This window comes from Bos indicus, chromosome 16 (genome assembly GCF_029378745.1).
Source record: "Bos indicus isolate NIAB-ARS_2022 breed Sahiwal x Tharparkar chromosome 16, NIAB-ARS_B.indTharparkar_mat_pri_1.0, whole genome shotgun sequence".
Taxonomy (NCBI): Eukaryota; Metazoa; Chordata; class Mammalia; order Artiodactyla; family Bovidae; genus Bos; species Bos indicus.
Genome location: NC_091775.1, coordinates 45,800,914 through 45,815,527, shown reverse-complemented (window position 1 = coordinate 45,815,527; position 14,614 = coordinate 45,800,914). Strand labels below are relative to the sequence as shown.

Genomic DNA, 14,614 nt, shown 5'->3' with positions numbered 1-14,614 from the left:
GTCTCCACCTGAGAACGAAGCTTCCCAGACTGTCGAGCAGAAAAGGGAAACACAACCAAACCTGGAGACTTTCCTCCAGAAGGGCACTCTAGAGGGTTAAAAGGCCTTTCGTTAATCCCAGGAATTCACCAGCGCGGCGGAAGACCACCGGGGCCCGGACCCCGGACCCCGCCGACCTGCCCAGCCGTCTTGGGCACTAGAAACCGAGCCACCAGAACCCCTGCCCCCTCCCGGCCCCCCTACCCCTCATTTCCTCAGCGGTCCGGGACTTTCACTTTGCCCCATTCCTCCCGAGCAGCCCCTCCCCGCCGCAGTCGGGCCCTGCCGGCTCCCCGGCCCCCACCTCTGGCGAGAAGCCGGGTCCCGCGCCCCGACGCCGGCAGCCACAGGTACTGGGGCCGCGGCCGGCTGCGCTCCGGGTCCCGGCGGCGAGAGGCCGCGCCTGTCACTCGGCTCGTGCTCCACAAAGCGCAGGGCGGAGGCGGCCGGGCGGCTCGGCGTGTGACCGCGGCGGGGCCGCGCGGCGCGGGGCGCGGGGGGCGCGGGGCTGAGGCCGCCGCCGCCGCCGCCGGGGGAGGAGGCCGGAGCGGCGCGCAGAGCCCGGCGCGGCCGCGGGCGGCTGCAAAAGGCGGCCTGGATCGCCGCGCCGCCCGCCGGCCCGGCTCTGGCCCCCACCCCGAGGCTCCGCGCGGAGCCCCGGCGCAGTACCTTGGTTTCTTCCTTCCAAACAGTGGGATCCGACCCGGGCGGCGGAGCACGGAAACTTCCTCCCCGCCGCGGCGGGCACGAGGAGAGGGCGCTCGGGGCCCCTCCCGGGCCGCTCAGTCCCTGGGCTTCCCCCGGGTGGGCCGAGTCAGCGGCGCACGCCCGTCGCCCCCCGGGCTGCGAAGCTGGGGGCTGGCCCCGAGGACTCCCGCGATCCCTCCGGCCCAGGCGTTAGCCGGCACCTCGCAGGGCGCCGTTTCACAACTAAGTCACCGCGGAAGCTTCCCAGCCAATAAATCACCTGCCCACCGGGAGGAGCGTCCCTCCCACTCCCCGCGGTGGAGACCAGCCGGGCAAATTCAGCGAAGAACCAGACTTGGCCTGCAAGACCGATCTGCAACCTCCTACTCCATTCCTGGAGGCTCTGCATTTTCAGATTTCACCCCTTTCTAAGATATGACTCATCACTGTCAGTTTTCAACATAATTCGTATAGTTCAAAAGGAACAGTCTGTCAAGGCACAACAAAGCAGCCAGCTCTTTTCTAGTCTGAAGAAGAGTGACCCTTGTTTCTTGAAACAAGTGTCATCCGCATGCTCAGCACGCCTCCTGGGCTAAGTGCAGAGGATCTCCTTTGGGATCTGGAGAGGAATGAGACCGCCTGCCCTCAAGAAGCCAGGCTGGCAAACAGGTAAACACACCAATCTCTGGGCCCCAAAGAGAAGCCACAGAGGAACAAAGGGCTGGAGGTGGGGCCAGGAGGAGGAAGCACTCACTCAGTGGGTGTTTTAGAGGAAGTGACAGGAAAAGCAGCAGCCTGCCGGTGGGCTCTAGTGGGACTGCCAGCAGGGCACAGGGAACATTCTGGGAACTGCAAGGAGGACAGGGTGTGCAAAGTGCAGTGCCACAGATAAGACTGAAGAGGCAGGAGAGGGCCAGGCTGCAGAGCCTTCTAGGCCACTGTGAGGCCAGCAGAGAAGTGCCGGCGTGACCGTTCCATGAGAAGACTGGATAGCAACTGCACCAGGGGTGGGGTGGCTTGCGACAGGCCTTAGGGACAGACTGGCTGCACTGCAGTTGGAGAGGCTGGTGGGGGAACCCAGTGTGAGCTTGGGATGACCTGAACTCAACTTCAGCCTTCGGAATTAACTTCTTAATCTACTTTCAGGAGTTGAGTATTTAGTGAGCACCTAACACTGGGAGGAATTTTTAAAATAATAACAAACAGGCAGTCATGGACCTTTATTCACATGAATTCATCTTTAGCAGGAAAGATAAATGTGTGCCAGGTTATTACATTAGAGAATGATCTGAGTCTCAGGGAAGCCAAGCATGAAGTAGTGAATGGCAGCTCACCAGTGCTGCAAGGAAGCCGAGAGGAGGGACAGACTGTCATGGTCACTGAGGTCAGATCTCGAAGAGCAGAGCATTTGCTGGTGTGGAAGGGTGGGAAGGGCCTCCAGAAAAGACAGGGGCACAGTGGGAAGTGGTAACAGACAGAGTCTACAGAAAGCTGAGGTGGGCTCTGGCATGAAAGAGATGGTAGAATGGCAGGGTCATGCAATCCGAAGGAGGGCCCAATGCCAGAGGATACACAACAGGTTCGCTGGGAGAAGTCGGCCAAGCGAAGGAGCACCTGAGAAAGGCTGAATCAGGAAGAGCAGGGAAGGGGCTTCCACAAACTTGAGGTCAGACCCTAAGTCTTCTACTTGTTATAATCTCCTGAACATAGCTGTTAAATACCTACTGTGTGCCTGGAGCCTCAGAGTCCTTATACCCTACAAGGAAGTACTGTTATCATCTCCATTTTACCAACAAGGAAGCTGTCAGTTAAGCAGGCAGACCAAGGTCACCCAACTCCTCTGCGGTAAAGGCAGAATTCCAAACCCGGGCTCTGAAATCCATGCCCCACATCACTGCCACAGTCTCGGTAAAGAGGGCTAAGGGTCTACAGAGAATCCATTTTCAGTCATGGCACCATCATCTGTGACTCTGCCCTTCTTGTTTCCCCCCAGATCAAACTCAGTCCTCGCTGTTCTTCCAAAGAAAGGTCTTCCGTGCCCTCCTTTCCCACCCATACAAGCACCAGTCCCAGGCCAAAACCTTCCCCTTCTTTCCTATGTGCCAGTCTATAAATCCATCTCTCCCATCAGGCCACTTACGAGGCTCTGCCAAGACCACATATTCCATCATGAGTCCTGTACCATCATGCCCTTGAGCACTAAAACTAGCTCTTGGACCTCTTCAGGAAAGGGGGGATGTTTAACCCCTTAGACCTGCATTCTCAAATGCAGGTGCACCAGGACCCCGCCCCAGCCTACCTTACCACACAGACATCCACTAATGCCACCTAGCCAACGCTGCCACCATCCTAGTCTGAGCTCTGACTGCGGTACCTTTAATACTTCTCTCCACAGCCTACCTCCAGTTCACCTCAAACTTAAGCTCAAACCCCTCCCACTCCAAAATGAGACTTCTCCAACTATCTCCCTGATGATTCACTTGGTGTTTATTTGTCTAAAGGCTCGTATACTCATAGTCTATAAGCTCTGAAAAGACAGGAATGGAATCTTATACCACCCTGCCTCCCTAGAGCATTAGGCGGGTGGAACTCCCAAGTGTTTAATACACAAGTGAAACCATGAGATGACAGGGGCCTGAGCTAGGGTGGTCACGGTGGAACCAGACTGTTCAGTGCCAAATGGTCCGTTTTGAACTTTGGTAACAGAGTTTTTATTTTATTGGTTCCATGACACCAAACTCTGCTCTTTTTCCTCATTTCACCTTAACCCTAACCCTACTCAACCTCTAGAAATCTGAGTCTTCCCAAGGCTTTGTTTCAGGGTTCCTGTTCTCTAAACTCCCTCCCAACACGATTTCCACTGTTCCTTTGGCTCTAAATACCATCCAAGATTCTCACCACTATTTCTAAGGCTAAATCTATGGTCCAAGCCCACGGGGAACACTTGTCTTATAGACATTTCAAACTAACTACTTCCAGAAATATGGATCTGACATCTGGTGGTAAACACAGACCACTGCTGTCAATGTATATCAAGCACTATGCTATCAAGCGCAAAGCACCATTGGCCCCTTTTTTTTTAAAAAAAAGGAAGTAAAAGCTTCGTGTGGCCTGTACTGTTACTTCTCTATGGAAAGCCACAAGGCCTCAGAACTGACAAAACATCTGCTTCTCAGAGACCAGCCTTTACCTTGTGGTTTACCAGAAATGTAGAGTAGCCTTTAAAATCGAAACAAAGCCAACCCACTCAGAGCAGTCAATGATTAGAATAGGTCAGTCAGTATGTTAAACAGGCTACTGACGCTGCAGTCTCCCTTCTATTAACTCATCTCTCTGCAAATAAAGACCTCGAAGCTTTTGAGATTTGAATTTCATAATTAACGTGATCGACTTATAGGTGCTAGAGGCCTCTAAAGGAAAGTTCACAGACACAGTCTGCTTCTTAACAGCATTCTAGCAGTTGAGCTGAAATTCCACATTTCCAGTGCTTAAATTCAAGGTCTAGTCAACCGGCCTCATCAGTTACATCCCTCTCCATTAGCTGTTCTGTCCCTGATGGTGAATAGATGCTGGAATGCTAAGATGTCAAAGGTGAACGAGAACGAAGACTGTTCATTTAACAGGCAGGCGCTGTGGCTGGGTCACCGCCCCATGTGCCAGGCAGCCCTGCTTATGTGCCACAGGCTTGCAGTCCAGCCATTCACATATCCATGAGCCGAGGTTCTTGGGCTGTTGGCCCTGATTTCTCTGGTGCTGTTTGTTTCCAGTCAACCTGGTATGTTCCTTCAGAGCACAGAACAAGTCCTCTTCTATGTCTCAATCCCCAAAGCCAGATGAGATCCAAATATAAATACAGGTTTATTTATGGCAAGGAATTTGTTCTTTGCTTTGTTTTACAACTAAGTTTGCGACTGTGTTTCAATTTTGATTTTATATTGTTTACTGAAATATATTTTGACATGCATCATCCTGTTACAAGGTGTACAACACATTAATCTGACACGTTTATACACTGTGATGTGACTGCCGTTGTATGATCATTAGCACTTCTGTCATGTTACATAATGATTTACACTCCAGATTTTAGACACATTGCCACAGTTTTCTATTACTGAGCTGAAATTTCATATCACCATCAGAAGTTACTACATATAAGCTCTGGTTGTTGTTTAGTTGCTAAGTTGTGTCCAATTCTTTTATGATCTGATGGACTGTAGCCCGCCAGGATCCTCTGTCCATGGGGATTCTCCAGGCAAGAATACTGGAGTGGGTTGCCATGCCCTCCTCCAGGGGATCTTCCCAACCCAAGGTCAAACCCATGTCTCTTGCATTATAGGCGGATTCTTTACCACTGAGCCACCAGGGGGGGGACGCCCCCTTAAGTTCCTGACCGAGAACGTTTAATTCTCAGCTTTTAAAAGAAGTGAGTTACCTGAACACAGTATTTAGTAAATTTGGGTTTTAGTAGAATCTGGAGAGTTCTATTTCTCATTTTTGGTTGAATGGAAAGAACATGAGATTCAAACTTAGAAGCCCTAGATCTGGTCTGCTCCTCTGTTCCAGAGAGGAAATTATGACATGGCTGTTTAGGCACAGCCACTTTTGAAATGGAAGAAACTTAACAGGGATAAACGTAATTGGGTCAAATGCGATAATGTTCTCTCTTACAATAAAGGAACCAGTTCAAAAGTTCCACTCATCACTGCTGAGCCTGCCCCAGGTCTGAGCCTCCCAAGCCCTGTGCCCACGGGCGACGACAGCCTTACTGGCTGTCCAGATGCTGATCCCCCCACGCGCAGGGCTGGCCTAGGGCAGGCAGCGTCACTGTTCTGTGTCAGGATGTGAGAGGGGTACGGAGATACCACCCTATTCAACAATGATGGCAGCCAACAGCTGGCATTGTCTGAAGGGCTCTATAGGGACTCATTTAAGCATCACAATAGCCTTGCGAAGCAGGGGCTCCTAATATCTCCATTTTACAGATAAGGGGGGGGAAACATGTCTGTCACCAAATCCTTGAACCAGGGGAGGAGGATCAAGGGTGACAAAAGTAAACCATCGGGAAACTTCAGGGATGGGGTGAAGCCTGAGAATGGAGTCCAAGAGAGGGTGTGGATCCGGAAGATGAATGGGCACCTGCTGCCTGCACGTGCACTTCAAGATTTTCAGTGCTTCCCACGGGTCTCTGAACGCACAGGTAAAGGCTATAGTCTCCAAACTTAGTTTAGTCTTGTCTTGGTTTGTTCATCTTTTAAATTGGCCATAAAAACACTTGCCCTACCTATCTCCAAAAAATTCTTCTTAATATCAGATTGGATTGCACACAGAAGAGTACTGGGGGGATAAAGCCAAAGAATGAGGTGTGTGCTCATCTCCCCTGTGTGTGTATCCAACTCCCCATGCAGCTGGTCCCGGTTGCTGGACCTGACCTGTGTCTGTGGCAGAGAAAAGGAGCGATGCTACAGAAATGGTAAAAGACAATTCCTCAGCATTAACCCCTGGCTGAGAGCTTTCAAAATTAACTCCTGCTGCTGAATTTTAACTAGTGCATCACAGTCAGAAACTCACCGGGACTTCTGAACAGCGACTTCTCCTCAGTCCTCTTATGTAACTGTTGGGAAAACACTGTAGGTATTAAAATGAGTCCCACTGTGAAGATGGCTCCTTCTCCTCTGCCCCGCTTTCTGCATAAAATTTTATGTTAATAACTTGCTGCTTCTCAGAGGGCTGAAGAGCAGGCAGATCTGCAAGTAAGCAAACCACAGTTCCCCCCAACAGAGAGACAAAAGTGTAGCCCACAAGCCAGGCAGGGGGAAGAAGAGGATGTCACTGCTCTCCTGAAGGCAGAGAGCGGCCGAAGAAAACTGAAGATGGTCCCTAAATGTGGGCCTATGTTAAGGAGGGGTAAGGGGAGAAAAGAAAACACTGATGCCCGGAAGAAATCAAAGCCTTTAAAACATCTGTATTCCACGACACCTACCTGTCCATCAATGGCTCTCACTGACCAACCACCAGATGAGAAGAACCTATTGAATTTCATTCATATACTCCTGTCTGTTACAGGTTCCCATCACCCCAGACCTAAGACACACTTCTGGCTGGAGGTAGACTATTGATACTGCTTTGAAAAGTGTCATCTGGGTTTTGGTTTAAGATATTTAAGACATCAATGAAAGGGTGACTGGAGTAAAGCAGGATGTTTTCAGTAAACAGCTGCAGAAGCAACGTGTCCGAGAGGAGACATGCCAGCCAGCCAGGTGGGCATCCCAAGCTTTCTAGTATGTTGTTCCTGATTCCTGACTCTATTTCCTAAGTACATTCTGAATTTATACACAGTATTCCAGGATGACTAGTTAAGTCCCATTCAACTAGTTATAGTTGAAAAACAGCAAATAGGACAATTTAAAATAATAACCATATTTTTACTGATGACTCTTAACTCTCTCTCGAGACCTGGCATTCTTCCTGAGCTCAGACTAGTACCCACGCTCTCTATTCCAAGTAACATCTTCCGTTCTCTCAGGACATCACAGTCTCAACGTGGACACTGGGGGCTCCCAGACTGCATCCTCCTTGAAGTTCCTCAATACACTCTCCAACACAAGGGTAACTGAGCCCGTGCCACAGATGAAGAAACTCAAGTTTTGGTATATATCCTGCCCCAATCCATAGCTAATAAGGAAGGGTGAAGTAAAGAGATAAGAATTAGAAGTAGGATTAATTACTTGGAATCTAGGTACAGAAAACATTTTCTTGTATGTCTATGTATCAGAGAAATTAAAAGGTATTTGTTGTTGTTCAGTCACTAAGTTGTTGTATCTGACTCTTTGCAACCCCATGGATACGGTATTATCTATCTTTTCTTAAAAACAAACAAACAAAAAACCTCTGAAGGAAACTGTACATGTTAGCCCACAGGCTCCTCTGTCCATGGGATTTGCCAGGCATGAATACTGGAGTGGGCTGCCGTTTCATTCTCCAGGGGATCTTCCCAACCCAGGAACTGAACCCAGATCTCCTGCACTGCAGGTGGATTTTGTTTTTTTTACCATCCGAGCCACCAGGGAACCCTGTATACCTAGACACGCTTGCTCTCTGAAGCAAAAGTGTCAGAGACTGAATGTTGTATATCCATGTTAAAAATTTTCCCACCGAAATCCTTGGCTTGGAGTACATGGCTCTGCCACTAAATAACTACATCCCTGATTAGGTCGCTAGGCCTCTTTCGGGCTTCTGTATGCTTGGGTGTAAGATGATTGTCGGGGCTTTGTACCATTTGTCTGTAAATTCTCAGAAGTGGATGCCTCAAGTTCTCCATCACTGGGAGCTGCAGTCAGGCAGGCAGCCTCTCTCCTACACAGAGACAGAAGGATGGCTAAAATTCTTCCAAAAAGAGACCCTGTTAATGCATGATACATTGTCGACTGTCTTACCTGGAAACTGGATAATAAATGATCATTCTTGTCTTAAGTTGGGGTGATCTTTATTGTTGAGAGTAATTTGTTATGCAGGAGTAGGAAACCAATACGAGATTCATTACAAAAACCACTAAAAGCTTTAACCTCAATGGTAGTCAACTATTAATTAAATTAACCAGTAAACCATCTTCCAATTAGACTTCCTCAGACAGTCCACAGGCCCTACAGTCCTATAACCTTCCCCTGTGTTAACACCTGAGCTATGTTAACACCTAGCTCACAATGCCATAGGACATGACATGACATGACAAGCTATGCAGGCTACTGAGTACACGAGGGAATCCCCAGCACCCCAAACATCCCGTGACACTCAAAGCAGGTGACCACTATCACTGGCTGGATGACTAAACAAATGCAACTGGGAGTGAGCTGGCTCAGCCTTCTTCCAAGGCTGTTTACTTTCCAGCCATTTGCCCTCCAGCTTGACTCCTGACCTGTGCTCACTGCTAAGTTTCTAACTCTCTAATTACTACTTACAGAATGATTTGACACCAACTTTCCTGTCCATTTAAATGTACAAGTCTCACTAGAGACAACCACACCAGCCCACTCTGTGATGCTGGTTCAGCACCCAGAGTGAAGCCCACAGTGTCCTTTTCAACATGCCTCTGCGTGAAACCTTCCCAGCTGATCACAAACGTCAAAAAAAAAAGTCACTCTTTGGAGAAGGGAATGGCAACCCACTCCAGTATTTTCACCTGGGAAATCCCATGGACAGAACAGCCTGGAAGGCTACAGTCCATGGGTTGGCAAAAGAGTTGGACACGACTTAGCGACTAAACAATGACAACAATATTCAAACAATTGAACATTAGCTGGCCTTAGAAAGGAATGAAATACTGATACATACTACAACATGGATGAACCTTGAAAACATCAGGCTAGGTGAAAAACAAATCAAATATATGATTCTATTTAAATGAGACATGCAGAATGGGCAAACAGAGAGACAGAAAGGAGATTAGTGGTTGCTAAGAGGTAGAGTCCTGGGAGGACTGGGGAGTGATTTCTAAAACTACGAAGTTTCCTTTAGAGCTGCTGAAAATGTTCTAAATTTGATTCTGGTGATGGATGCACAACTCTGTGAATATGTTAGAAACCACAGAGTTGTCCATTTAAAATGAGTGAATTGTAAGGTATGTGAATTATATCTCAATAAAGCTATTACCAAAAAAAAAAAAAAAAGTCACTCCATTTTTTATTCAAAGACCACATGCCCAACAGGAAAAGAACCTCATGTTTGGTTTACACAGCTACTGTGCCCATGAGCAAAGGCCACTGAGCCATCCTGCTCTCTGCCTACGTGACCTTCTGAGTCTTGATGATAACGCTGAGTAGCTGAAGTCCTTTTATTACTGTGGGCCTAACAAAGCATCGCCACAGGGTGAATATTAGAGCAGCACGCTTCAATGCACTTTCAAGTCAAATGAGAACTGGCTAGTTAAGCAGCAGCATTAACAGATGTAGAAATACCGCCAGCTAAATACCTCTCACCAATTATGGCTGCCCAGCTACACCCATATTAAAAATAACCCAACACTAAGAACAAACCCAAAGGGGCATTAGCGACTCCTTCCTCCCTACCATATCACCGTACTCCCCACATAAATGTCCTTGTCAGGTGGCTCATAAATAGTAAGTCACTAAAAAGTTCACCTTCTTTAACAAAGTAGATCTCAGCACAGCAGGAAAGATGATTCAACTGAAGAAAGGAATGTGGCTTGTCTACAAGTTACAAGAGAACAAAGAAGTAGATCCTTTGCAAAAATCATAATGAAAGGCATTTAGATCAATGGCTGCCCAATAAAAACTGAATGTGAGCCACACGAAAGCCAAGTATGTAACTGTCACTTTCCAATAGGCATATTTCAAAAAGAAACATGTAAAATAATATATTTTAACACAATATGTCCAAAACATTATCATTTCAATGTGTAATCAATATACAAATGACTGATGGAATATTTTACATTCTGTTTTTCTTACTTGGTCTGTGAAATTTAGTGTGTGTTTTACACTAACAGCACCAACTCAGGCTAGTACATTTCAAGTATTCAATGGTCACCCACAGTCTGAGCCTCCAGTGATCTCTCCTCCCTTTGGATAAAACATTAAAGCGCCTAAAGCATTAAGAGTTTTCTACTAGGGAGTAAAATACATATATTGTTAGGATTATGGTCAATGATATCTCACAGTCCTAAATGATGTGAAATCATACTGGCCTCTTATCTCAAATTTGGTGAAACATCTTCCAGAAGAACTCAATCAAATCCAGAAGCTGTAACAACACACCTCTGCCCAACTCCCACACAGAGGAAACTGAGGCCCTATCTGGCTCCAGGGCCGTGGAGGCAGCTCCTGGACTTTGACTCCCTTTCTCTGTAACATGACAAGGGCTGGGATTCTGTATTTAACTTCGGTCACTTTAAATGCTCTCCAAATCCGGAGGAAAATCAAGTATCCTTTAGGAAATGCACGAGGTGGAGGAGGAAAGGAAGTGTATTTCAATCACAAAAGGCAAAACTCCTCAGCAGGCAGATCCCAGTCTACCAGTCTAGGACAGGCACCTTCTGGTCTCATACCATCCCATGAGGGTAGCCTGTCACAAGACAGGCCATCAAGAGAGGGTCCCACACCAGGGCTGCTCTGTTGGTTTTGTTCGGAACAGTGCTGCCATGATACCTCACTCTCGCTGCAAATACTGCTGTTAAGGGAGTGTGAACACAGCTGTGTGTAAATTACACACACAGATTTAATCCGTGTATTTACAAGGAATGTGTGTATGTGAGTGTGTGTGTGTGTGCCTGTGCCCATATGTGCACTTAATCTCATCTGACACTGCAACCCCATGGACTGTAGCCTGCCAGGCTCCTCTGTCCATGGGATTTCCCAAGGAAGAATACTGGAGTGGGCAGCCATTTCCTACTCCAGGGGATCTTCCTGACCCAGGCATCAAACCCAGGTCTTCTGTCTCCTGCATTAGCAGGCAGATTCTTTAACACTGAGCCACTTGGGAAGCCCCGTTTACATGGAACACAAACACACTAATAGTACATTTACTTACACAGTTGGGTACATTGGGCTGTAAACAGAGTAAGGTTTGAGTTCCAAAGTTTCCTTAAAATCTTACAAAAAGAAATACTTAGGAAATGCTTAGGCTGCTAAATCAGGCTGAGGCTCTTCTGTCCCCTCCCCCCATATTCTTCACTTGCAATGCTGCTGCTGCTAAGTCGCTTCAGTCATGTCGACTCTGTGCAACCCCATAGACGGCAGCCCACCAGACTCCTCTATCCCTGGGATTCTCCAGGCAAGAATACTGAAGTGGAATGCCATTTCCTTCTCCAATGCATGCATGCATGCTAAGTCGCTGCAGTTGTATCCGACTCTGTGCGACCCTATGGACAGCAGCCCACCAGACTCCACCGTCCACAAGATTCTCTAGGCAAGAATACTGGATTGGGTTGCCATTTTCTTCTCCATTCACTTGCAATACTGGAAAGTATTTGAGACTTTATGAAGGAGAACCATCAAAAAGAGCTCTAAAACTCACTTCTATAGCAAACATTAATCAACATGAGATAATTTTCAGAGCTACAAAGTTAGAAATGAGGGGGAAGGGGCAAAGAAGGTGAAAGCAGGAAGCCCCTGAAGTTCAGAACTGACTTGTCCTACTCCATCAGCTTTCCCTGGTGTGGATCACTTCCACACCCAGGAAGAGGAGGACAAATCTAAGGACCCACTAACACAGCAGACACTGATGCAGGGTCTTGGGAGTTTTTGGCTAATGTTGAAAAAATAAGCAGTAGAGTGATCCACATTTTATGCTCACTGCATTCAATGAGAAGACAAACAATACAGACACAGGCATCAGGCAAGGTGGGCTCTGGTTCCAAGCCTGATTCTATCAGGGCTTCACAGATGACCCCTGGCAGGCCACAAACATTGCCTGGGCTGGGTTTCTCATGGTAGAATGACATCCCAAGTATCCTAATTTATGCCCCCTGCCCCACTCCAAAGCATTAATTGTAAAATGTTCGGTGCTGCAGTACAATAAAAGAAAGCAAAGGGTAATAGTGCAACTAAATAAAAATATCATCCTATACACATGCCGACACAGAAGAAGTTCACTATAGGCCTTAATTTTATGCTTAAAAATTTTTACAACTAAACCTTCCAACTGATATTTTTTTCTTTTATATTTTTTCTTGATGTGGTTTGTATAAACCCCTGGTTTAAAAAAGAAGAAAGAAAAAAAAAATAAGATCCATTTCTGAGGCTTGGGTTTACTGTTGTTACCGTTCCACCAATAAATCATTTCCCAGTCTGGGCTTGGAAAAGCACTGGCCACGGTTTGATTGCTCCAGCCCCAGGTTGCCAGGCAACCAACACAAGGGGGAAGTCTGAGAACTGCTGACAGATAGCCAAGTGGCTGAAACAACAGACTTCTCTCTGTCAAAAATGTGTTTCAGAGGGCCACTTCCCCACCTCTGCTCTCTGCTAAACACTACATGATTGTAAAATCAAAATCAAAAGGCCACTGTAATAAAAACACACTTCCTGCTCAATTACTAATTGTTAAAAAGCGGTGGGGAGGTCCAGATCACACAGTGTATGGCAACAGAAATGTGATACCGTAAATGAGAGAAAGTCAGCGGCATGCGAGAACCTGACCTAAATATGGCTCTGCAGTTTCCAGTCAGGCGACCTGGTGCGTGGAGCAAATCAGCTGGTGCAGAAAGCTCCGGGAAGAAAATAAGGAATGTTGAGAAGTTAAAAGAAACAAACCAAACCATAACTAGGCAATCTCACATTACTTAATAATAAAACCAAGAGCATTCTCAATTGTTGTGAAACACAATCTGGAGATGACGGAAGTTTTCCCTCTCACATGGATTTCTCACTGTGGAACAGGGAGGGCAAGGAAGGCCAGTGACCCTCGAGAACCACGCCCCCTGGTGGCTGGGCAGGTTGGTGGCGATTCCCTAATGCTGGACTGTAAGCTGACTTACTGGAGAAGGCAATGGCACCCCACTCCAGTACTCCTGCCTGGAAAATCCCGTGGACGGAGGAGCCTGGTAGGCTACAATCTGTGGGGTTGCAAAGAGTCGGACATGACTGAGCAACTTCACTTTCACTTTTCACCTTCATGCATTGGAGAAGCAAATGGCAACCCACTCCAGTGTTCTTGCCTGGAGAATCCTAGGGACCAGGGAGCCTGGTGGGCTGCCATCTATGGGGTTGCACAGAGTCAGACACAACTGAAGCAACCTAGCAGCAGCAGCAGCAGCAGCAAGCTGACTTACAGTGCCTGAGGATATAGCTGTCCCTCAGCATCCTAAGAGGACTGGTTCCTGAACCCTCCAGGATATCAAAATCCTCAGATACTCGAGTCCCTTATAGAAAATGGCCTAGTATTTGCACATAACATATGCATGTCCTCCCCTATACTTTAAATCATCTCCAGATTACTTGTAATACAATATAAGTGCTATGTTAACAGTTGCTAGTGTGCAGAAAATTCAAGTTTTGCTTTTTGGAAGTTGTTTGGAATTTTTTTCCCCTGAATATTTTTGACCTACAGTTGGCTGAACCCACTGATGCACAACCGGCAGGTGTGGAAGGCTGACTGTACCAGGTCTGAATCTGAAAGTCTAATGCAACATGGTAAACACCTATGGGGCAGGATCAGCTCAGTCACCTCACATCACAGTCCCACTGAAAACTCTGCATCATCCAGAACTCGTTGGGAACTGACTGATGCAGTGTTTGGAGAAGGTCAGCACTCAGAACACAGCTCTTCATCTTTTTTGTGCCATGGATCCTGCTGGCAGTCTGGTAAAGGCTAACCTCTTACAAAACAGTTTTAAAATGCCTAAAATAAAGTGAGGGCTTCCCTGGTGGCTCAGCAGGATAGAATTGCCTGCCAATGCAGGAGACATGGGTTCACTCCCTGGGTCGGGACAATCCCTTGAAGGGGGACCCATTGCAGTATTCTTGCCTGGGAAATCCCATGGACAGAAGAGCCTGGCGGTCTGTAGTCCATGGATTCACAAAAAGAATCGGACGCAACTTAAGGACTAAACAACAACAACATATAAAGTGATATTACAATGGAAACCAGTTATCAAAACACTAAAAATGCAAATATACATACATTATTTAATAACATTAAACAAGAACTCACAGAGGATTTTTATTTTTGTCAAGTTTTTTGGGGGGACAGGGGTGATGTTTTGTTTTATACTATGAGCTCAGATTATAAACTCTTAGAGAGCAAAGACAGTAATTTATTCATCGCTACATCACCAAGCAATGTGTAGCCTGGTTTCCTGCCCAAGGTTGACCAATGGAAGGCTCCCTGGCTGGCCCTCACCACAAGGTCAACCCAGATCCTATGGGGGCCTGACTCC

General features: G+C 47.2%; 1 protein-coding gene across 9 annotated transcripts in view; it reads right to left on the bottom strand.

Moving 5' to 3' along the window:
- RERE (arginine-glutamic acid dipeptide repeats) overlaps positions 1-14,614 on the bottom strand; it is a 415,138-nt gene that overhangs the window by 57,396 nt on the left and 343,128 nt on the right. Inside the window, exon 1 of one of the 9 annotated variants that reach the window (XM_070768882.1) lies at positions 1,007-1,140. The exons of 6 other annotated variants lie outside the window; for them this stretch is intronic. In XM_070768882.1, coding sequence (XP_070624983.1) covers positions 1,007-1,135 — 129 coding nt within the window. In that variant the 5' untranslated portion in view covers positions 1,136-1,140. Of the gene's footprint in view, positions 1-343; positions 406-708; positions 844-1,006; positions 1,141-14,614 lie in introns of those variants that run through there. 2 more of the 9 variants (XM_070768883.1, XM_070768884.1) reach the window with 2 other exon arrangements.